Raw genomic sequence first — 21,981 nt, forward strand, 5'->3', positions numbered from 1 at the left:
TATCATCCAACGATCCTAAATCTGTGTAAAACTAAAAGAGTTTTACATTATGTAATAGAATATTATCTCATATATATATATATAACTTGAGATAGGCAGACAGACAAGGGACAAGAACAGGCTATCCTAGTCTACATTTAACTTGTTAATTTTGAAGATAAAATACTATTATTACCAACCCCCAACTAATAATCAACATAAACAAAATGTCCAAAACCAGGAAATTACAGACAAAATCCAATAAATCTTGAGCTTTTGTCTAGAAATTGACTCCATCTCTACCATATGTTTATTATTTTCATGTTCAAAATTCGAAATTGGAATATCATCTCTGATGTTCGAATATGAACTCGACGTATCCATAGAGATTTCATGCAAAATCTTAAACCATATTCTAAATTTTTTTATCGTATTTTTCTTAACGATTATATAATCGAATCTTAATTCGATTAATTTGAAAAATCGAAAATTTAACTAAACAATTTGATTCTTGATGTAAGATTTTCTTATTCCTTCAATTCCTTCCTTTTGAAAAACCGAGCACACTTACGTGCACACATGTATATATTTATACAATACCTGAAGTACTCGTAATGCATTAGGCAAATTAAGCTAAAACCTTAAAACAAAGCAGAAAAGAAGAGTTCAACAGATTTGTGTATATTATCATCAGCAAAACAAAAGTCTGCTACTTGTGACACTAGTTAACAGAGTCTCATGGATTGAAAGGAAATCATCAAAACTTCCTGGAAGACGGGGAACGACATGTAAAAACTTCCTGACTATCTAAGCGATCGAATTCTTCCAACACATTAATGCATCGGAAGAAAGCAAAGAAAAAGAACATGCTAACGATTCGAGGTATATCTTACAGCTCAACCTTGCCGGCGGCCTTTGATTGAGCAGCTTTAAATCCTTTCCACCATTTTTGTACCCTGAAGGAGACCTTGGTTGCATGCCTCTTCAGTGTTTTGCCGGCAGCTTTCACTCCTTTGAAGATCGTCTGTTTCCAATCACCTTTTTTACCATCTTTTTTCCTCAAAGCTTTTCCCTGTGGAGAGAAAACAGATTAACAAGCAATCAAAACAAGAATAGCATGAAAACTTCAAACCGTTGCGGAATTTGATAATTACCAGATTTGATGGAAATTGGTCCTCCTCCTCCTCCTCGTCAGCGTCTAAACCAAAATTATTTTTCATCAGCTCCTCCCTCGAATACATTTTCATGCTCGGTGCCCCTGGAATACCCTGAAACCGTAATAAAACAGAGATCAAATAAAACATCAGCAATGAAATATAATACCATTAACTCGAGCAATAAATCTTTAGTCACCTCCATGGATCGTAACATCTTTTCCATCTCAGCTTCTTTAGTTGGTTTGGGTACAAAAGGTTCTCCCGGAGTCCTATCCTGTATGTAGGAACGACAAGAAACCAGTTCGATTAAAAACGGCCCGTCTTTTCTTCACACCAGATGTAAAAGATAATCTCATCAATGGAGCTTGTCATCCAACATTATAACCACAACAATTTTGTTTCGAGAGAGAGTGACAAAAATAGCTAGATTCATACTATCCAAATTACGCAGTTTCAGTTCAAAAGGACTAAACTGACAGTCCTATTCTCTTCATCTCAGCTATTTTTATAACAAATACAGAAAGCAGATGAAATCGATCAAAGACGAATAAAGCTACATAAGTGATGCTTTCTAATGTTCGTGGAGATTAACTGCTTTACAAGAATCGATTACAGATTTACAGCTATGCGATCACGAAGCAGATGATATATAGGGTTACCTTTGGTAATGGAGGAGGCTTGGTTTTGCATGCCTTAGTTAGGTCTTTACATAGATAATTCGCCAGTGACTCAATATCAGGTTTCGAAGTGTATATATATTCAGCAACATCTGTATCAGAATACCCCATAACCTGAAGAGACAGGAAACAAAAACTCATAAGCATCCAATCAACAATCTCAGAACACAACTTCTAAAACGAAACACCAAAAAGTTCGATGACCTGAAGATAAACGTTTAGTTACAAAAGAACAATTTGTTTATGTCATTAAAATCTAACCTCCTGACAAGTTTTCTCAATTGTCTTACACTCTGTATTGCAAATCCCTTCGGCATCCTGTTCAACTAGCTGCAGATATATGAAAACTCCATGAGTTAGCATAATGAGATAAATGGAAGTTTGACATTTAGTCTCCATAATTAAAGTTAAAAAAAATATCTTCTTAGTTTTACGATTTAAAATTTCTAGTCCAATCATCGATACATTAACATTTTCTGTTAAGATTTTCCATCAACACCCATGCATTTGTAATATTTCATAAGCAAACTCGGTAAGTAAGCATAGGTGATACGAGATAGTAAGCAAGTTTTGATGGAAAAAACTAAAATTAATCCAAATATGCTTCTAAACATGTTAAGAGTTAATAACCCGAATTCTGTCGACAGACCTGCTTGATGAAAAATGAAGATTTATCGTGGATGCGGAGGATCTCAAGGTAGCCCATCGGTAATACAGCCGAGGGTGCAGGGGCGGAACACTAACAACGTGCAACAATTTTATTCAACTAGAGTTATTGTATTCGTACAACTATGTATATATGCATCTAAAGTTCTACAATTTGATGTACTCTCATATAGTTCTCTCGTATTTTACGAGTCAACTATAGTAAATTTGAGTGAAATTCTTCTCTTGTGCCCATGATTTTTCACATAACTATGTGTGTTTTTGTCTTTTTTAGTATTATTGTACGATCATCTACACGTTATTGTGTCAAAACTCAAAACCCAATGTGCATTTGATAATAAATGAATTCGGATTTCGAATAATTCAAGAAATTGCATAAATTATAGATATCCTATCCAATAAAGCACAGAAATTCTTTAAAGAAACAATTTCAGAACACTGAGAAATCATTTACCTCTAATTTATCTCCTTGCTCAACTATATCGATCTTTAAAATCCAATCAGCTTCCTCCTTCTTCAAATTACAAACATTCTCCGCAATCTCGATTATCTGATATTCTGAGATCTAAAACCCAACCAAAACCCAATTAAAAACAGAACTTCAAAAAAGGGAATTCACAGAAAACAAAGCAAATCCAGATGATTAAGATTACCTTCTTGGGAGAGATCTGGGCTTGTTTGGATTGAACTTGTCGGTACAACTGTGATGCCAACTTCTCACAAGCTTGACATTTGATGTAAGGAATGTCTTCCTTCCGAGGAGCCGCCACTGGTTTCTGGGCACAAAGAGCGACGGGCAACGCTGTCGATAATATCAAAACTGAGATTAAAAGAAGCGTGATTTGCTCCATTTTTCCCATTTTGATCTCTCTCTTTGGAGTGTAGTGTTTGATTAGATGAAATTGAAAAGAGTTCTTATAAAAGGCAATTTCTACCGAAAATGATCGAAGACTCGAAGTCTTACTTGGAAGTGTTAAACGGGAGAAGATTTTTGGGATAAGTAACTTTTAGTCCTTGAATTTAACAATGTTTTCTAATATGGTCTTTAAACTAGGAAGGGCCAAAATACATAAATCTGATAAGTTTCAACCCGATTTTTAAGTTTAGGTTCGAGGATGAATTTTGCGAATGAAAAAATTAAGGTTGAAGTCGAGTCGAGTTTAAGGTAAAAAGTTTTTTTCCTAACTGACTTAAATAATTATTATAATCAGCTACGAATATAATTTATTATCTATTTTATTATTTGTGTCGATCCATTTTGTATTATATATAATATATAAACTATTTATGAACGTGCCATTGCTTATTATACTTATTTTTATATATTTAGATATAATTATAAATAAGTCAAATCAAGTATGATGAATTTTTATCTCGAAATTAGGGAAAGTGAAACATCACTACACATTAGGTGGATCAAATTCATATTAAAGTCTTCAATTTTTTAATTGAAATCAGAATTCATCCTACTTGAATTTTTTTTGTTCACACTAGTCCTTGAATTTTTACTCATTTTTAGTAATCTTGATCATACAATACCGAGTGACAAATCATCACGATGACTAAAAATGAAATGTTACTGGATTTAATGATTAATGTTGATAAAATAAATGTTTAGAGACTAAATTGAAAACTATTGTCAAGTTTAAAGACTGAAATGATACTTTATCCCAAAAATTTAATAATATTGATAACAAAAAAATTAAAAAAGGCATACGTGTTCCCATATGATTGGTCGATTTGAGATTTTGAAATTTGGGGCCCACCTTGTTCAACCAATGGGATTTGAGAGAACACGCAGTTCTGGTTTTCTTTTTGGAGATATTAATTTAAATGGTTAACTATTGCATCGATCGTTTTTCTTTTATATTTGTACGTTTTTGTTCATTATATTTAAAAATATTTCATTTCAATCATTTATGTAATTAATTTATTAAATTTTGGTCACTTATTTATTGATTATATATTTTGGTCATTGGACCCTTAACTTCATTAGTTTTTTGATGCGGTTAATTTAGTGTTGAACACTTTAACTTCCCTTAAAAATTAATATCATAATATTTTATCATTAATATTCCTTTAGAAATAATGACACTAAACAACTAAATCTATGTCATAACCAAATTCATAAAATTTTTGTTTATAAAATTATCGTGTTATAATTTTTTGTATTTATAATATTAGTTATAATTTTTTTAGTAATATTTATAAATATGGGAGTTGTAAGAAAGTATACAAATGGTTGTTCGACTATAAGGTACTACGTTATTAAGTCTTTCGATTATTAAAAGTTACAAAATGACAAAAATTTCGTTGAGTCTTTCGACTATTAATAATTACAAAATAGTCATGCAACTATTCATTATGTTTCAAACCATCATTTTTCGTTAAAAAATGAAGGTATTTTGAGCTTAACGTTAATTTGTTGATTGTGGTATGATAAAATATAATTTCAAATTCTCAAACGACTATCATATCTCAATCATCATGTTAACATCTATCTTAGACAACCGTCAATTTTTAACGAAAAATGACGAGTTTAGAACATAATGAATAGTCAAATTATCATTTTATAACTTTTAATGTCGAGTGACTTACTAAAGTAATACCCTATAGTGAATGGATTATTTTTATACTTTAGCCTAAATTCTAGTATAATATATTTTTTATATTGTGGATGTTATATAATTGTATAATATTTATATTTTACTATGTAAGTAAAAAATAGTATTAATTAAAATAAAACAATTAGGATTCTATAAAATTTATAAAATTATTATTTATAATTTGATTTTATCATATTTTCATAATATTAATTTGAATTAGTACAAAATTAAAGTTGTTTTTTTAAATAATGATTAAACTTTAATCAAATTCTAATATAAAGCAAAATAATTCAGAGTCATAGAAAAATATATTTCATAGTTGTAGCATTAAAGAAGTGAGATTAGTTTTTTTGATCACTAAGAACTGAAATTTTTAATTTACTTTTTATTCTTACTAAATATTGATATTATCTAACGAAATATATAACGAAAAGATATGAAAGAGTTTTATTATAGGGTAAAATTGGCCTAATAGGCCAGGCGGCTAAAAAAATTAGCTTATTAGATCATCTACAAAATTAATTTAGGATATACGACAAATGGTATAGTACAGAAAAAACTCGTCACGTCTACATGACGAGTTTGCTCAAATAATATTTTTTTTCAAACTCATCATGTCGATGTTATGGGTTCAAAACAATATAATTTTTTATTAAATTTTATCACGTCGAAGTGATAAGTTTTAATAAAAAATATATATTTCATTACAACTCGTCAAAATAATTTTTGTGGTGCGTATTTAGGCATGGGCATGGGCCGGGTTTCGGTCAACCTATCGACCCAACAGGAAAATTTTACATCCTCCACCCGATCCAAATTTTGAGATAAAAATTGAACCCAACCCGAAATAATACATTCATTAAAAATATTATTTTTATTCAATAAAAACATGAATTTAATTGAAAAATAATATATAGAAGGGTATTATTGTCATTATCGCTAAATATACAAGGTAAAATTATATTTTTTTCCTGGATCAGATATTTTTCACCATAAACTCAAAACCGACCTGATCACAATATCTAAAAAACTGACCCGACTCAAATCCAAATTTTTTTAAATACTCAACCCGATCAGATTAGATCAGGTCAGAATCTGTCGAGTTCAAGTCTCATGCCCATCCCTAACCGTATTGGGCTAAATAAAAGTCTGTTTGTATCGGGCCAATTTCGCCCTTATTATAGAGATGATCCAACACTAACTGAACCAAAACACATTATTGGCATCAAGTATTGGGCTCAATATAGCCCCTTTCTAATTTGTATTGGTAAATTAATCAAAAACAATAATTTGTATTGGTATAGTAGAAGGAAAACTCTTCACGCCTACATGACGAGTTTGTCTAAATAATAGTTTTTCAAACTCGTCATGTCGACGTGATGAGTTTAAAAAACATAAATTTTTTATTAGATTTTGTTACGTCGAAGTGACAAGTTTTAATAAAAAAATATTTTATTAGAACTCGTCATGCCTATGCAATGAGTTACATGTCACTAAATCAAATGATGTAGTTTCCAAAATAATTTTTGTGGTGTGTATTTAAGGATGGGCATGGGTCGGGTTTTGATTAACCCGACCCAACAATAAAATTTTACATCCGCCACCGACCCGACTTTTTAATATAAAAACTGAACCCGACCCGACCCAACTCGAAACAATATATTTATTAAAAATATTATTTTTATTCAATAAAAATAGGGATTTAATTAAAATTAATATATATAGAAGGGTATTATTATAATTATCCCTAAATATACAATGTAAAATTATATATTTTTTGGATCGGGTATTTTTTACCCTAAACCCAAACCGACCCAATCAAAACATCTAAAAAAACCTGACCCGACTCAAATCCAAATTTTTTTAAAACACAATCCGATCAGATTGGATCAGATAGGAACCTGTCGAATTCAAGTCTCATGCTCATCCCTAGCCGTATTAGGCTAAATAAAAGATCCGTTTGTATCGGGCCAGTTTCACCCTTATTATAGAGAAGATCCAGCACTGCCTGAGCCGAAACACATTATTGGCATAAAGTATTGGGCTAAATATAGCCCCTTTCTAATTTGTATTGGTAAATTAATCAAAAACAATAATTTGTATTGGTAAAAGAAAACGATCCATATAAAATATTTATTATATAAAACTCTTGGTTTATTATGTGTTACGAGTTAATCAGGGATTAATTTAATTAAAAATAATTAAAAATAATGAATATTTTACAAATTATTCTTTGTTGATTGAACAAAATCAATTTAGGGTTGGTTGAACGGCAAGCAAAACACCACCACAAATTGTAACTTCAAAGGCCATTTATGCATGAATTTCTATTAAATAATAATAATAAAATATGGACCCACAGATAAAGAATCCAATGACAGACGTACACATCACTGCGGCGCCAATCACTCCTTCTCTGTGTTAAATAAAAAATATTAAATATGGACCCACGAAAGAACCCAACCAATGATAAAATTACACGTCACTGCGGCGCCAAATATTTAAAAAAATAAAATGTTAAATTTGGTTGTAGCCCCTTATAGTATACTCGAGATTAAGTTTTAATCCCTATACTTTAATTTGACATAATTTTTAGGGTGCGTTTGGTTACGGAATGTAAGATTACCAGTGAGAATGTAAGATTACCAGGGAATATGATTACTGGGAATGTTGTATTTTGTGTTTGGTTGGCTTAGCAGGAATATAAGATTACCGTGCTTTGTTAAAGGAATAAAAGATTTTTAGAATGTATATTTAATCAAATTGTCCTTATTATATATTTGTATAATATTACAAGTTGGAAAATATTTATATTTTTCTTTAAAAATTTAAATTCATAATATTTATATAATTTTTTTTACAAAATTAAAAATATAAAAAAGGTTTTAATGAAATGGTAAAATTTTATTTTAACCCCTGAACTTTATATAAAATTTTAATTATAAACTTTTTTTGTAAATCTAAAATAATTTAAGGATAAATTTATAATTTGACCTTCGTAAAATTTTTATTATTCAATTACAGAAGAATGATATTTTTGAAAAAAAAAATAAAAATTTAAGGGCATTTTAGTCCAAAACACATGTAATCCAACAATACCTATAGAAAGGGAGGTAATGACATTCCTGGTAATATACCCCAAAAATTCACTATCGGTAATCTTACATTACCGGAAATGAGATTCTCAGGCTAACCAAACGGGAGAATGTGAATTTCATTCTCATTGGAATCCCACATTCCCCCATCCAAACACCCCGTTATAGTATGTGAACTACTCATAACCACACAATCCTAAATCAAAGCACATTACATGTTTAAGCATGAATAAATTTAGGGATAGATGTATGATTTTATAAATTCAGGATAGATGTATGATTTTATATTAGAGGTTAAATTTATAAAATTTTAAGGAACAAAAATATATTATCAATAGAAAATACTTAAATTATACGATAATTTAAAATTTTTAAGAGAGAAACAACCTTTGTCAACCTTCTCGATCAATCCCTACCTGAATCCACGGCCTCATAGTTGTTGCAGCAACAACGACGCCAATCGAACCAAGATTCATTTGAGTTAATTTGATATAATTTGATTCTTTTATTAGTTCAAATATTTAACAACATCGTCTATTTCCATTAAATGTAAGAATACATATCATTATGATCAGTTAAAAACGATTTTTTTTTAAAAAAAAACCTTACATCGGAATTTTAGTTAGAATATTTAATAGCATTATTTATTTGAATTAGGATTATAATCGAGTTGAGCCTAAATAATGACAAACTCGAGTTTGAGCTCCATTCAAAAATCGTGATTTGATACTAAGCTCGAGCTCGATTGAACATCAATGCTCGAGCTCGAGCTCCATTCAAGATATAATCGAGTTATTTGAGCTCAAACTTGATTAAACTCATTTATCGATGTTGGTATGAAAGCTCAAAATTGAATAATCTAGTTCATATTCAATAGTATAAGTAGTAAGGATAGAAATTTATTTTAACAATATAAGAATATATATTAAGATTAAAAAAATCAATTAGACTCACGAGCCATTCAGTTGAGATTATGATGTTTGAATCTAATTTGACCGATAATTCGAGCTGAATTCAATAATTACCAAATCAAATTTAAATTCTTTTTGACTCAAACTCGAATAACTTGTAAGCATAGGTGTCTCATTTACACCTCTAATATGAACCAACTAATATCAAAAAGGGATCAAATAATAATAAATTAAAGGATAAAGACTAAAAACCAAACTTTATTGTAGTAAAGGGACAAAACCCATAATTTAACCCCCTCAAAAGTTCACCAACAAAGCGACCCCGTTTAGGTAAATAGAATATATTCGTTTGGGTGAAACGGCGACGTTTAGTCGCTAAAAAACTAACCGAGTGGTTAAGATGATGCCAGAAGTGCGGTTAAAAGAAGTAAATCCGTTTGGGTTTCTTCCATAAAGCGTCGGTGGAGGCTTCGCCTCTGTTTATAAAAATGAAAAATAAGAATTTTAAAAAATAAAATAAATAAATGAGAGAGAGAGAGCGCTTTCGAGGGAGAGAGAATCGCTTGATTTATAAGCCATTCAAAATCGAAGCAAAAGAGAGTCTATTTATCGAAGGAAAACAGAATTTCTTTCTGTCTTTCTTCGTTTGAACATAACAGAGAAAGAGCCACAGCCATGGCTGACTCCAACGATTCCATTCCTTTTGTTGCTGAAAAGATATATCTTGGTGGAAAGGTTTTCACCCATTCGTTTCTCTTTTACATTTCCATTCTGCATTGTTGAATTGAGTTTTTAGTTTTGGGTTGAAACGAATTTGATTCTGCAATATCGACAATTTTAACGAAATGGGTTTCACTGGATCTATGCATTCCTTACTTGGACAAATTTGTTTTTTATGCATTTTGGTAAGCTGGGGCAATTTGCATTTTAATCGTTGAATTGGTTTTCTGAGTTTTATGGGAAAATAATTTCTTTCATGAAAATGGGTGGAATTTTGAACTTAATTCCTCAATATCGAGGCTTTGACGAGATGGGTTTCATATGATCTTACTTGTTTCGTCTAATAAATGCTGGATTTTTACATATTTGGTAAGCTGGGGGAGTTACCATTTCTGGGTAATATATATATATATATATATTTGACTTTGCTATGGTAAAATCTTATTTTGTATCGGATTCGTGTTTACTTGTGTAATTCTCTGATGTTTTGTTGTTACTTTTTTCCTTGCATTTGGAATTATCTGCTTTTACTTTTGGTTTCTTTGATCGGTTGGAGATTCTTTCCTTCTTACTTTTGTTGTTGCTTGTGATGACAAAAGAGGATGTGCTAGTGGATTCTTCCAACTATTCAGTCATTGGGGTTATTAAACTTGTGTTTGCAGCTCCTTCAAGAAACCTTGGCTGTACCTTTTTCCATTGTTTTTTCACTTTTATTTATATATATTATTTTAAATGTGTATAGCTGTAAATTCACATTTTCTTACATATCAATGTCTTCTTTTAATGTGAGAGTTCCATCATCCCATGCTCTCCTTTTAGACTATATTCTCCCTTTTTTGAAGAATACAATGATTAATATCTGGAACCCCTCATTTCATATATCCGTCTTCTATTCTTTTATTTATTTTTTTAAATCTTTTACAAAGCTATGTTCAGTTGGATTTCACTAAAAGGGGATGTGTGCACATGGGATGTGCTTTTGATGAAAAAAAATTCTTCCTTTTTCAAGGGCCACATGAAACAAATGATTTGTCTTATGTAACTGAAAGCTATTGCTGCTTAACAAATTCTAACTTAGGGAACATTATGGTACTCAAAGTTTCGAATGCATCAGTTCTATATGCTTAATTGTAGTTCTTAGCTCTCTCTGTGTGTATTTCTATGCATTGGATATCTGTTCATAGTCCGTGTTCCTGAAACATCTGCCAGGAACATCGTGTACCAACGCGCTATGGTTCTGTGTCTGTTATAGTATATGGGGATCAAGACAAGCCAGCACTAATCACGTATCCTGATTTGGCATTGAACCGTGAGTACATTGCTGTCAAATACCATAGCTCCTTTGCTTCTTCCCCAGTTATATGAAGTTTTTATTCATTATACTAAATGCGAGAGAAATTCATTAGAACAGATTCATTTTTTTCTCTTAGTCGGCATTTATCTGCAAATCTGCTTTCTAACAATTACATTGTACCTTTTGTGAAACTTTTTTTTCCAGATATGTCTTGTTTCCAAGGATTGTTCTTTTGTCCAGAAGCTGCCTCCTTGCTGCTGCACAACTTCTGCATTTACCATATTAGTCCTCCTGGTCATGAGGTCTGTAAATTAGTTGGCATATTCCTGTTTGCTTTATTCTATTCTATACGGGCTATTTTATCACCTCGTAACTAACTAAATCGGTTGTTGGATTTAATTATTCACATAGTTTCCTTTCTGGCACTTTCACAAGAGTTCTTGCAGTTGGGAGCTGCTCCAATTTGTGAAAGTACTTCTCCGCATTCTGTCAACGACTTGGCTGATCAGATCCTTGAGGTTCTCAACTTTTTCGGGTAATCTTATTCTTTACTGTTTTTAAAAGACCTTTTAGTTGATGCCACCATCACGCCTTTTATAAGAGCTATCGGATTTGGTTGGTGTCAGTATTTTGGTTGAAAAGGAGTTTTAATATTTGGGATTCTTTTCAGGCTAGGTGCAGTGATGTGCATGGGAGTAACAGCGGGTGCTTACATTCTTACTCTATTTGCCGTAGGTTTCCTCGTGAAATCTTTTTGAGCAGTATATTTAAATTTTTCGATGCAAGTTCATTGACAAAGATTTTGCATCGCAGATGAAATACAGAGTACGAGTACTTGGTTTGATACTTGTATCCCCTCTATGCAGAGCACCTTCTTGGACTGAATGGTTCTATAACAAGGTTCGTTCTTAAGATTGTTGATTATAGTTAACATTATTTGTGCATAAACTTTTATCGTATAACTAAATCGACTTACAATCTGTAGGTGATGTCAAATTTGTTGTACTTTTACGGAATGTGTGGACTGCTGAAAGAGTTTTTACTTCAACGTTACTTTAGCAAGGTATCCTATCGTTTCCTTCCTAGTAAACCATCTTCCAAGTTTCTTTTTGTTATATTTTCGCTTCCCGAGTATGTTGAATAATGAGATTTCTATATATTGTAACAGGAAGCTCGTGGTACTGCTGAAATTCCCGAGTCGGATATAGTCCAAGCATGCCGAAGAGTTAGCGACTAACATTTCTTGTTCTTTTGCCACGCTTTAAACACTGAATTTCCCATAGTTGACATATTCATATTGCATGTTTGTTTTCTTAGCTGTTGGACGAGAGAGATGCATCGAATGTGAGGCGGTTTCTTGAAGCAATTAATGGGTACGATAAGAAACTGCTTCGGTATCATATCACTTGTCTGTTAAACTAAATAGATAATTTTGTAGTGATCGAATGTTTGTATTCGGAAACTTGCAGAAGACCCGATCATTCCAGTGGGCTGAAGAATCTAAGATGTCGTACCTTAATATTCGTCGGGGACAGCTCGCCTTTTCACTCCGAGGCCCTCTACATGACATCCAAGTTGGATAGAAGATTTAGTGCCTTAGTCGAGGTAAGTACTAATATTACTAATATTACCTATGTAAACATGGACGACTATAGTGTTTGATTCGTTATTACGACTCCGAACGATGCAAAAGGGATATTTTTTTCCTTTTGCAGGTCCAGGCTTGTGGATCAATGGTGACCGAAGAACAGCCGCATGCAATGCTGATACCGATGGAATACTTCTTCATGCGATACGGGTTGTACAGGCCATGCCAACTAACTGGTAGCCCGAAGAGTCCATTAAGTCCATCTTGCATCTCGCCAGAGCTTCTCTCTCCCGAAAGCATGGGCTTGAAGCTAAAACCGATAAAGACCCGTGCGTCGCTCAAAGTTTGACGGCGGATGAGATTCCTTCCATTACTCGTTTGGGGGGAGGGGGGTTTGTTTCAGTCGTCTGAAAATGAAAACCTACAAGGGTAGAGAAGCACAGTTTGTGGGAGGGTTCGGCTTTGTAGATACAGAAGCAAGAACTTAAAAGAATATAATGGGTTAACATGGTTTCATTCTTTTGTAGCAACCAATAATGGATATCCATCCCTTGAAATATATTCATTGTTTGCCTTATTTCACCTTCTTTGAGACGGAGTGTAATCGATAACACGTGTCATTATTTTATTTATTAAATAAATAATCAGACGTTACTAATATTCCAGAATGTCTTGATCATCGATTTTATACAAATTCGGATATTTTTAACAAATTATGTCACAGAAAATCATGACAAAAACAACAGTAATTTCTTGACACAGCCCGTTGCCCTTTTGTCGTTTGTATTTATGTTTCTGTAAAACAAACATATTTGGCCAATTACCCCCTCTTGTAGTTTCATCAGGAGCACGAGTATCAATGATTAAGCAGCTGAAGAAAGGGCTCTGAAATTAGGCCAACCCCCTTTTGTTTCTGACGAGAAAGCTCAGGCGGCCTCGGTTTCTGTGAAATAATAACTGATACATGTTCCTTTTATTGCATCCAAAGTACCTGAAATCTTTCTGAGCGACGAAAAGAGCTTACTTTGTAGTTTTGAATCACCAAAGGTGCAATCTTTTTCTACCAAGAGCTTTGTTTTGATGGAGAAACGTGATTTGTGTACCTCAGATTTGGGTGGTAAACTGATGATAGTTGCTGTAAGAGCAGCAAAGGATATCCCAACGAATGCTCTGGTCTGGTCTGTGACTCGTGTTGTTCGACCTGGGGACTGCATTAAGCTGCTTCTTGTTGTTCCTTCTCAATCTTCCCTCATAAAAGCACCTTTCACTTCCCTGTTTGTTTTTATAGAATTTGTTGAACAAACTTTGGGTATTGAAGGTTTCATCTTTTGGGGACTGAATAGTATTTGTTGAACAAAATTTGGATCTTGAAACCTTAAGAGAAGTTGTGGTTTATTTGCACAAATGTCCCTTTCTTCCTTTGTTGAAGCTGTTGGTTTGCTCATAAATGGCCACTTTAGCATGCATGAATCAAAAGAAAGAACATTAATCGAAATTAACCGATATTATTTTCTGGTCGAAAACATTCGAATCCTCTAGGCTAAAATCATGTTCATTGCTATAAGCTTGTTATGCAATTATCAGTTTTAGTCATTCATGATTGCTGCATCTGAAAATGTGGTTTGCTGATAACCAATTTTGATCCAATGGATTCTCATAAATGGCCACTTTAGCATGCATGAATCAAAAGAAAGAACATTAATCGAAATTAATGGACATTATTTTCTGGTCGAAAAAATTCGAATCCTCTTGGCTAAGATCATGTTCATTGCTATCAGCTTGTTATGCAATTGTCAGTTTCAGTTATTCATGATTGCTGCAGCTGAAAATGTGGTTTGTTGATATCTCATTTTGATCCAATGGATTCTCAGGCAAAAAGATATGGGAGATTTTGAGATTTACGAGTGATTGCACAACCGGTAATTGGAAGTCTATCTGGAATTAGTTCAGATACAGAACAAGATGTTTGCAGATTCATGCTCCCAAATGATTCTTCAGTTGCAAGATGTTTATGACCCAGAGAAGGTTAGCGGATTAGTTTTAGTTCTTAAGTTTTTCGTTCCTGGTATTCGGTTTTTTATGTTCATGTTTACAGATGAAGGTCAGGATGAAAATCGTTCCCGGATCGCCACACGGGATCGTTGCTACCGAAGCGAAGAAAGATCATCCAACGGGGTTATATTGGATAAGTAATATATACAATGTAAACTGTGTTCTCTTGCATGGTTTTAGCTATGTATGATCATGCAAATTACTCTAGTTGTTAGTTATAATTGCTTTCGAATCCTTTCACAGACAAAACACGAGAAAAAGCACTGCCTGAATGAGCTGCAATGCAATCTTGTCGTGATGAAGCGAACTCGGGCTGAGATTGTTCGATTGAATTTGGTTGGATCACCGTTATCGTCTGAATCAGAAACATCTCCTAGATATAGGAAAGGCAAGCATGGCCTGTTTGATGAAACTAAAGGGCCATATGTGACTCCTGTCAGCAGTCCCGAGCATGAATCGCCCCTGACTGCTACTGATGTTGGAATGTCGTCAATATCAAGTTCCGATCCAGAAGCCTTACCGTTTTTCCTCCATGGATTTTACGAGAACTCGAAGAAAGATCCTTCGTTTTCTAGTGAAGGAAGCCAAAATCCATTTGAATTGGATTCAGACTACGACAGTGAGCTAGATCCTCCTACAACAGGTTCGTTGCATCTTGGGAAGGGTTTAGAGAGATCGAATGATTCATCTATAATGTCAACGTCGAGCATTTTGTTCGAGAAATCACCAGCATTGAATCCAGAACTTGATCTCGGGGTCCTTAATCACAGACTTGAAGCTTTCTCGCAGTCAAGAAATGCTCCTCCTAGACCTCCTCCATTATGTTCAATATGTCAACACAAGACTCCTATATTCGGGCACCCTCTGAGGTCGTTCACGTATGCTGAACTGATATACGCTACCATTGGCTTTTCACAATCGAATTTCTTGGTTGAAGGCGGATTCGGTTCTGTTCATAGAGGGATCTTACCCGACAGTCAGGTCATTGCTGTGAAGCAACACAAGTTGGCTAGTTCTCAAGGTGACAGAGAATTTTGCTCGGAAGTCGAGGTTTTAAGTTGTGCACAACATCGGAATGTCATAATGCTGATCGGATTCTGCATCGAGGATGGAAAAAGACTGCTAGTATATGAATATATTTGCTATAGGTCTCTGGATTCTCATCTTTACGGTAAGTTCCCTGCTATACTATGTTACGACTTGCTTAACACGAATCCGAAACTATTGTTCCATTGCCTAACACGAGCCTATTTCTTTAATTAGTATTGATAATCACTCATTTGAGTAGACAACTTATTCATGATACGGGAAATTTTCAGGGCATCGTGGAGATACATTGCGGTGGTCTGCACGACAAAAGATTGCTGTTGGAGCAGCAAGAGGGTTGAGATACCTTCATGAAGAATGCAGAATTGGATGTATAGTACACCGTGATATGCGGCCTAACAATACACTTCTCACACATGATTTCGAACCTTTAGTATGTCGAATCTTCAAAACCATGCTCGATTTGTTGGTATCGGACCATTGCTACATATAAGCAAGTGGCTTAGCAGGGACTGCAAACTGACTATTACTTTCGGAACATTTAGGTCGGAAATTTTGGCTTGGCGAGGTGGCATCTAAACGGAGACATCGGAGTGGAAACTAGAGTAATCGGAACATTCGGGTACACCTATGTAGCTTAGTTTGCCTTATTTCTTTATCATAAAAGACGTGTAAAAACATTCTTCTTGGTAGGTATTTAGCTCCAGAATATGCCCAAACCGGTCAAGTTACTGAAAAAGCTGATGTCTACTCATTTGGGGTGGTCTTGGTAGAGTTAATCACGGAACGAATAGCTATGGACATCGATCGGCCAAAGGGACAGCAGTTTCTTACAGAATGGGTAAGAGTTTGGCTCGAGTTTATGTTACAATCATCGATGAAAGTAGATTTACTTTAGATGGTCAATGGATCACCTTCTGATTTATTGTGAATTCGGTTTTCGGACTCTTTATATTTGGAGCAGGCACGACCTTTACTCGAAAGTAATGCCATACGTGAACTTGTGACCCCCGCATGGAGAGCCGATACGCAGAGCAAGAGGCTTATGGCATGCTGCGATGTGCTTCCTTGTGCATCACACGGGATCTCGGATGTCTCAGGTTGGATAAATCAGAATTTACGTTACAAAATTCCCTTGCAAAAGACGTTCATCAGCTCATCGTCGTGTCGAAGATCATCGCGAAAGAAATAAAACCGCGAATGATCTTACCAAATGTCATCTTACAGTTTCGTGCACTGGTTGAGTCTAGTTTGTATTTTCATGTTTAACATTCACTCTTGTTTATACTGAAGGTGCTTCGGAGGTTGGAGGGGGATGTCGTCACAAATCTGAAAATCGATGATTGAATTTCCGGGATCCCAAAAAGCGTCTGCCGAGCTGATGAAACCGGTAAACCGAGGCTCGAAACGTACCTTCGCATAGTCCAGTTTTCGAACGATGTTCAATAAGTATTGGTACATGCACTGCACAAATAGAAGATATGCAGCTCATTGTTGAAACACTCCTAATTTACATCTGAGCTCCTGAAGGATTGAAATATTAACAGAATTTACATCAATTTTTACACATACTTCGAGTTGATTTGGTAGAAGAGGATTAAATCAACTAGAAAATAAAAAGGGAAATTGCATAAAGGATCCAAGTGACTCCAAACTTTAGCATAATCACAACAATCTATTAGTACCTTCATCTGCAAGATCATAAAACAGGGTTAGCAATGCATGCAGAAGAATTTTTCTTCAGGTAGGAAAAAGGAAATGATAATTTAGACGATATTTCGGTGATTGTACCGAGGCAAAGTTCGAGAATGAGATTCAACAACAAAGACATGAATATATATACACCTGTATGTCCGTTTTCTTGTTATGAAAACCAGTGCTGCAAAGCCTACCATGATTATGACTTTTATCACCTGAGGTAAAGAAAAGAAATTAGCATGAATTACTTGCAAGTCACGTTTTCAGTTTATACAGAAGTTCATAAGATTTCTAGGTACATATAACATCTGGAAAGGGTAAGGCATACCTTTCCGAAAGGTCCTGCAGAGTCTTGAGGATCCTCCGAATTCTCGGACTGTGGACTTAATCGAGAAGTCTTCCCATCTTCATTTGCCTCAGCAGCAGCGTCAGCATCAGCATCAACCTGAACTTAACAGGCGAATAAAACAGTCTGGTTATGATATTAGAATCATCTGCACTTTTTCTAACACATTTTTTGTTTGTTTGAATTCATTGGTATTGGTCCTTCCAAAAGTTACCTTTGGTGGTACGACTGTTTCGGACTTAACATCATTAGGATGTGAATCCACTGGGATCTCCCTCGTCCGAGATATCGTCGGTGGCGGTTTAGTAGAAGATTTCACATCCTGCATCAGATCAAGTCACAGTAACTTTAACCATATGCTCTAAGTTGCAATAACAAATGGGGAAACTTAAGCCACGCGTTTGACATACCTGATTTAGACCACCCTCAAATGCACTAATCATTTTTCTTATATTGCTATGGGCTTTAACAGCTGGTCCCTTCTTCTTCAAAGTATTAACCTTATGAATAGGATAACTTCTGTCTCGGTCGTCTCCACCGAGATTGGCTTCATCAGCAAGCAATCCACTTCGGAATAAACTTTCTGGCGAACGTTGAGAAAATGAAACGTTCAATGCATCAATAAAAGGCTTGAGGATCAGTACATGCAGGTCTCATGCGCTGCTTGATTTCTTTTCCTTTTATGTTCCATTTTTCTTCAAGTAAATGGAAAATGAAAATCGAGTAAATCAACATCGAACCTGAAACTTCACTATTACCGACTGAAGACCTTTCGGAACTTTGAAGAACACTATTGCGAAGCTCTTCCTGTTTCTTCTTCAGTGCAGTTTCTCTCTGAAAACGAACTTAAAATTCAACTTAATTGTGCTAGTAAAAAGGAATAAGTTTATCAGGATTAAAAACTTAAAGTGGATACCAAGGGGTTGCTATTTATCATACATCGTAATGCAGCTGATAGTATATCGAACATATAAACGAATGTTATCGGAACAATACCATTATCTGGATTCTCCGGTGCTCTTCTTCACTGAGGACAAACTGCAACTTCATATGTATATGGCCGCCTCCTTCGAGAGAAAATATATCGTCCCAAACGCCTTTCTCGACCACCAATCTGGTCTCGACACCTTCCACATGCCATCAATACTTCAAATAAGCCTTACAACTAAAATAAAATTCAATTCTCCAATGCAAGTTAAAAGGAACAGTGAGAAACCTGTATGAGAAATCTCATTTCCCTCAGCATCTTCAAGTGTTATAATCAAATCGTCATGAAGGGTTGTCAACGGACTGTGCAAACATGTTAGATTTAAAATGGAACAGAAGTCAGAGTCAAATTCTAAGACAAAACAAAGAATCAAAACAGTGTTTGGAATCACTACAACGACAGTTCTCCCTTGTCGCAAGTCTGGTACTCTGTTTTTCCCACGGAAACTGCATTATGAAGAATGAAAAACCATACTTAGCATATATCGATATTGCCATTGAAGATAAGAAAAAGTAGGAGAAAGTGTGTTGATAGAATACCTTTTACTGATATCTCAGAAGATGGTGATGATGATTGGAGACCCTTGATATCCAGAACTGGGATGAATCAAATGAGAAATTCTAGAAAACAAGCACATTTTGAATTACAGTTAAGGATAGCATTTGGTACCTGAAACTTTGATGGTTCCTGGCATTTTAAGACCGGAAAAGTAGAGATGATGATAAGGGATAAGGCAGTGACAAATTCTAAAAGTAATATTATAAATTCAATCTGATGATTTTTTAAGGCTAGCATATTAGAACATCTCAGTTGCATCTCCACCAGGTAGAGTTTAGAAGCACAAGGGAATAAGAAAACATGTGGTTAGTTTTGAGGGGAGGGTTATATAATGGACACCACAAATCTAAAAATTTTCATGACTCGTTTCTCTTATCTTTTGTCTCACTTGAGAGCTTAGTTTTAAAAGATGTGGTTGTGTATTTACACATCATTACTAGATTCATGCATTATACAAATAGGAAATGTGTGCAGACTCCTAAACTATCTTCAAAGACGTTTTGCTCCGTGCCCACCTGAGACTAGCGCCATAGGTGCGCTTTTGAAAATAAGCTCAAGAGACAACCAGTCCAGTTCCCTTTTGTTTTCGATAGGTGTGTGATTTTGTTGTTAATCAAAGCAAAAACAAACATTTCACTGCTAAATTACATTGACTAAACTGAATTCTACCACTGTCAGCCAGTCGAGAATATTCAATTACTTTCAAGGAATCAGATGTGAAGAATGTCTTAGTCTAGTGAGTACTGCTGTTAAAATGTAACACAAGTTCTAAACATTCAATCTCACAAGAGATGGGTACCAAAAACCAGAACCCCATCTTTGGCATGTTTTTTTTTAAACCATCCTTGATAGAAACTAGTCCTTCTCTAAAGCAAGAATTTTGTCGAGTACGACGAGACATGTAAATCAAATTCTGGGAAGAGATTCTGCACGAAGAAACTGCTTGAGAACAGCCTTCTCTTTATCGATTCTTTTCTTTCCTCCAGGGTCATTAGGCTTGGCTTTTCTTTTCTCTTCCAATATCCACTTGAAAAGTTCACGCTGCCGGTCTTCGGGAATCGGATCCAAAGCGGGTTTCGGAACAACCGGAAGTATTGGCGGCTCCTCGTGAACTAAGGCATCCGTCACTGCATCGGAAGAAACAGCTGCTTCAGCATCACTCTTGCTGTCTTCCTCTTCTTTAGCAGGTTTGTTATTGGCAATGCTTGTATTCTTCTTTTTCGGGTTTGCAAATATGTATGCTGCGACAGGGGGTGAGAACATCAGCTAATTCCAGAAGATAACTAGTGATAAAGCAAATTGCATATCCCATTGAAATAGTCCATAAACATCAAAATTCATATCAGTTCATAGAATTCAAATGGACGACTGGTACATCGATTATCACTTGTCAAAGTTGCAAACCAATGTAATGCAAAATTCATCCCAGAAACTCTAATCTTCAAGAATGGCAACACTACAAGCAACAATTATCAGCAGCAATAACTTAACAACAACACAAAATGATAGAATCAATGACTCAATACTTCTCTGAATCAATTACCAATTCTAAAAGCTAACACTGATCAAACCGAAAACTCGGTAGCAAATTTTCTCAACCCATTAAAGTAAATCTTCAAAAACATATATTAGACATAGTATCATTCAGCCAAGCAATTCATCAAGCACATTCTAAACTCGATGTAAAAAAAACACTAAAGATTTTGAGAAAGAGCGTCAACCCAGTGTTAAGAAGCTAATATCGGATTAAACAATGCAGATGCCAAATGAAATACCTCCAAGAGCGAGGTTGGAAATCAAGAAGAAACGCCAAATGGGCTTGAAGCGGTTCATGCGGGATTCCTTTGAAGAGAGGGGAGGGGTTTCGTTTTGAGAATGAGATGGTTCCATTTTCCTTTTTCCCGTTGGTTTTTTCTTCCTTGTTTCTTCCTTCTGCTTCTATTGTTCTTGAGGTTGGGATTTTGCTTATGAACCCTATAATCTAATTCCAAAACACATTTGATTTTGGCTCCCAGGCCTGGGAAATAAACGTTAATGTTTTTAACAGATTCAATGGAAATCAGTTGGCTCTGTTGGTTTTTTGATTGTTTGAATGATTCTTGAATCTTCAACTTTGATCAAATGAAAGGCCAAGTGATCCAAGAAGATGTTAATGGGACGGCTCAATTCCAGCCTTTCACTAAGCTACACTCCCTATCAAGCCCATAGATGATGAAGATTTTAATGTTAGAACTAGGGCATATGATTTATAATCTACGAGTTTAGATTCGATTTGATCTTATAGAGTTAATTTTTTTAATAAATAAATAAATTCGATTCGAGTTAAATTCAAGTTTAAGTTAACTAATTGTCAACCAAATCTGAGATAACAATATATATATAATATTATATAATGAAATTGAGAATTATATATTTGTGTTGGTATAGGTTATGTGTAAATTTTTATAAATCGGGTCAAATTTTTGGTTTAATATCAAAACAAGTGTTCAAACTATACCATTTTTTTAAATAAGTGTCTAAATTATTTTTTGATTCATCCAAGTGCCTAACGCTACAAACATTATCCATTCAGATGTTCGGGCTGTCAACGGCGTTAATT

The 21,981-nt window shown here is 34.5% G+C and overlaps 4 protein-coding genes and 1 pseudogene across 4 annotated transcripts; 2 read left to right on the forward strand and 3 right to left on the reverse strand.

The window, feature by feature from the left end:
* Positions 1-627: 627 nt before the first annotated feature.
* LOC120211781 lies at positions 628-3,383 on the reverse strand. Its single transcript, XM_039210258.1, has 7 exons — positions 3,133-3,383; positions 2,934-3,044; positions 2,075-2,143; positions 1,796-1,927; positions 1,333-1,410; positions 1,134-1,247; positions 628-1,051 (listed from the first exon to the last, which is right to left on the reverse strand). Exons 1-7 carry the CDS (start codon positions 3,337-3,339, stop codon positions 869-871), a joined length of 894 nt encoding a protein of 297 aa, XP_039066189.1. The 5' UTR covers positions 3,340-3,383; the 3' UTR covers positions 628-868.
* A 6,195-nt stretch (positions 3,384-9,578) lies between these two features.
* On the forward strand, positions 9,579-13,249 carry LOC120211782 (protein NDL1-like). The gene is made up of 11 exons (XM_039210259.1): positions 9,579-9,826; positions 11,021-11,120; positions 11,310-11,407; positions 11,552-11,640; positions 11,776-11,836; positions 11,919-12,005; positions 12,091-12,168; positions 12,274-12,330; positions 12,423-12,478; positions 12,575-12,710; positions 12,821-13,249. The coding sequence occupies exons 1-11, from the start codon at positions 9,767-9,769 to the stop codon at positions 13,040-13,042; spliced, it is 1,044 nt and encodes a 347-aa protein (XP_039066190.1). The 5' UTR covers positions 9,579-9,766; the 3' UTR covers positions 13,043-13,249.
* Positions 13,250-13,773: 524 nt separating this feature from the next.
* LOC120211952 lies at positions 13,774-17,139 on the forward strand (annotated as a pseudogene).
* A 349-nt stretch (positions 17,140-17,488) lies between these two features.
* Positions 17,489-19,768, reverse strand: LOC120211845. The gene is made up of 10 exons (XM_039210312.1): positions 19,494-19,768; positions 19,364-19,420; positions 19,219-19,270; positions 19,053-19,126; positions 18,833-18,963; positions 18,577-18,670; positions 18,247-18,419; positions 18,051-18,158; positions 17,819-17,935; positions 17,489-17,705 (listed from the first exon to the last, which is right to left on the reverse strand). The coding sequence occupies exons 1-10, from the start codon at positions 19,516-19,518 to the stop codon at positions 17,559-17,561; spliced, it is 978 nt and encodes a 325-aa protein (XP_039066243.1). The 5' UTR covers positions 19,519-19,768; the 3' UTR covers positions 17,489-17,558.
* A 361-nt stretch (positions 19,769-20,129) lies between these two features.
* Positions 20,130-21,302, reverse strand: LOC120211846. Its single transcript, XM_039210313.1, has 2 exons — positions 21,158-21,302; positions 20,130-20,623 (listed from the first exon to the last, which is right to left on the reverse strand). The coding sequence occupies exons 1-2, from the start codon at positions 21,270-21,272 to the stop codon at positions 20,289-20,291; spliced, it is 450 nt and encodes a 149-aa protein (XP_039066244.1). The 5' UTR covers positions 21,273-21,302; the 3' UTR covers positions 20,130-20,288.
* Positions 21,303-21,981: the final 679 nt, after the last annotated feature.

This window comes from Hibiscus syriacus, unplaced genomic scaffold, assembly GCF_006381635.1.
Source record: "Hibiscus syriacus cultivar Baekdansim isolate YM2019G1 unplaced genomic scaffold, ASM638163v2 tig00109987_pilon, whole genome shotgun sequence".
Taxonomy (NCBI): domain Eukaryota; kingdom Viridiplantae; phylum Streptophyta; class Magnoliopsida; order Malvales; family Malvaceae; genus Hibiscus; species Hibiscus syriacus.

What these genes read in the sequence shown, in the direction of transcription:
- LOC120211781 (XM_039210258.1), bottom strand. Translation starts at nt 3,339, where the DNA reads ATGGGAAAAATGGAGCAAATCACGCTTCTTTTAATCTCAGTTTTGATA. An exon ending in AGCCTCCTCCATTACCAAAG is followed by an intron (nt 1,411 to 1,795) that starts GTAACCCTATAT and finishes TCCTACATACAG; the next exon opens with GATAGGACTCCGGGAGAACC. An exon ending in AGATGTTACGATCCATGGAG is followed by an intron (nt 1,248 to 1,332) that starts GTGACTAAAGAT and finishes TTACGGTTTCAG; the next exon opens with GGTATTCCAGGGGCACCGAG.
- LOC120211782 (XM_039210259.1), top strand. Translation starts at nt 9,767, where the DNA reads ATGGCTGACTCCAACGATTCCATTCCTTTTGTTGCTGAAAAGATATAT. An exon ending in ACATTCTTACTCTATTTGCC is followed by an intron (nt 11,837 to 11,918) that starts GTAGGTTTCCTC and finishes TTTGCATCGCAG; the next exon opens with ATGAAATACAGAGTACGAGT. An exon ending in TAGTCCAAGCATGCCGAAGA is followed by an intron (nt 12,331 to 12,422) that starts GTTAGCGACTAA and finishes TTGTTTTCTTAG; the next exon opens with CTGTTGGACGAGAGAGATGC.
- LOC120211845 (XM_039210312.1), bottom strand. Translation starts at nt 19,518, where the DNA reads ATGCCAGGAACCATCAAAGTTTCAG. An exon ending in TTCTGAGATATCAGTAAAAG is followed by an intron (nt 19,271 to 19,363) that starts GTATTCTATCAA and finishes TTCATAATGCAG; the next exon opens with TTTCCGTGGGAAAAACAGAG. An exon ending in TTGAGGGTGGTCTAAATCAG is followed by an intron (nt 18,159 to 18,246) that starts GTATGTCAAACG and finishes GATCTGATGCAG; the next exon opens with GATGTGAAATCTTCTACTAA.
- LOC120211846 (XM_039210313.1), bottom strand. Translation starts at nt 21,272, where the DNA reads ATGGAACCATCTCATTCTCAAAACGAAACCCCTCCCCTCTCTTCAAAG. An exon ending in TTCCAACCTCGCTCTTGGAG is followed by an intron (nt 20,624 to 21,157) that starts GTATTTCATTTG and finishes CCCCTGTCGCAG; the next exon opens with CATACATATTTGCAAACCCG.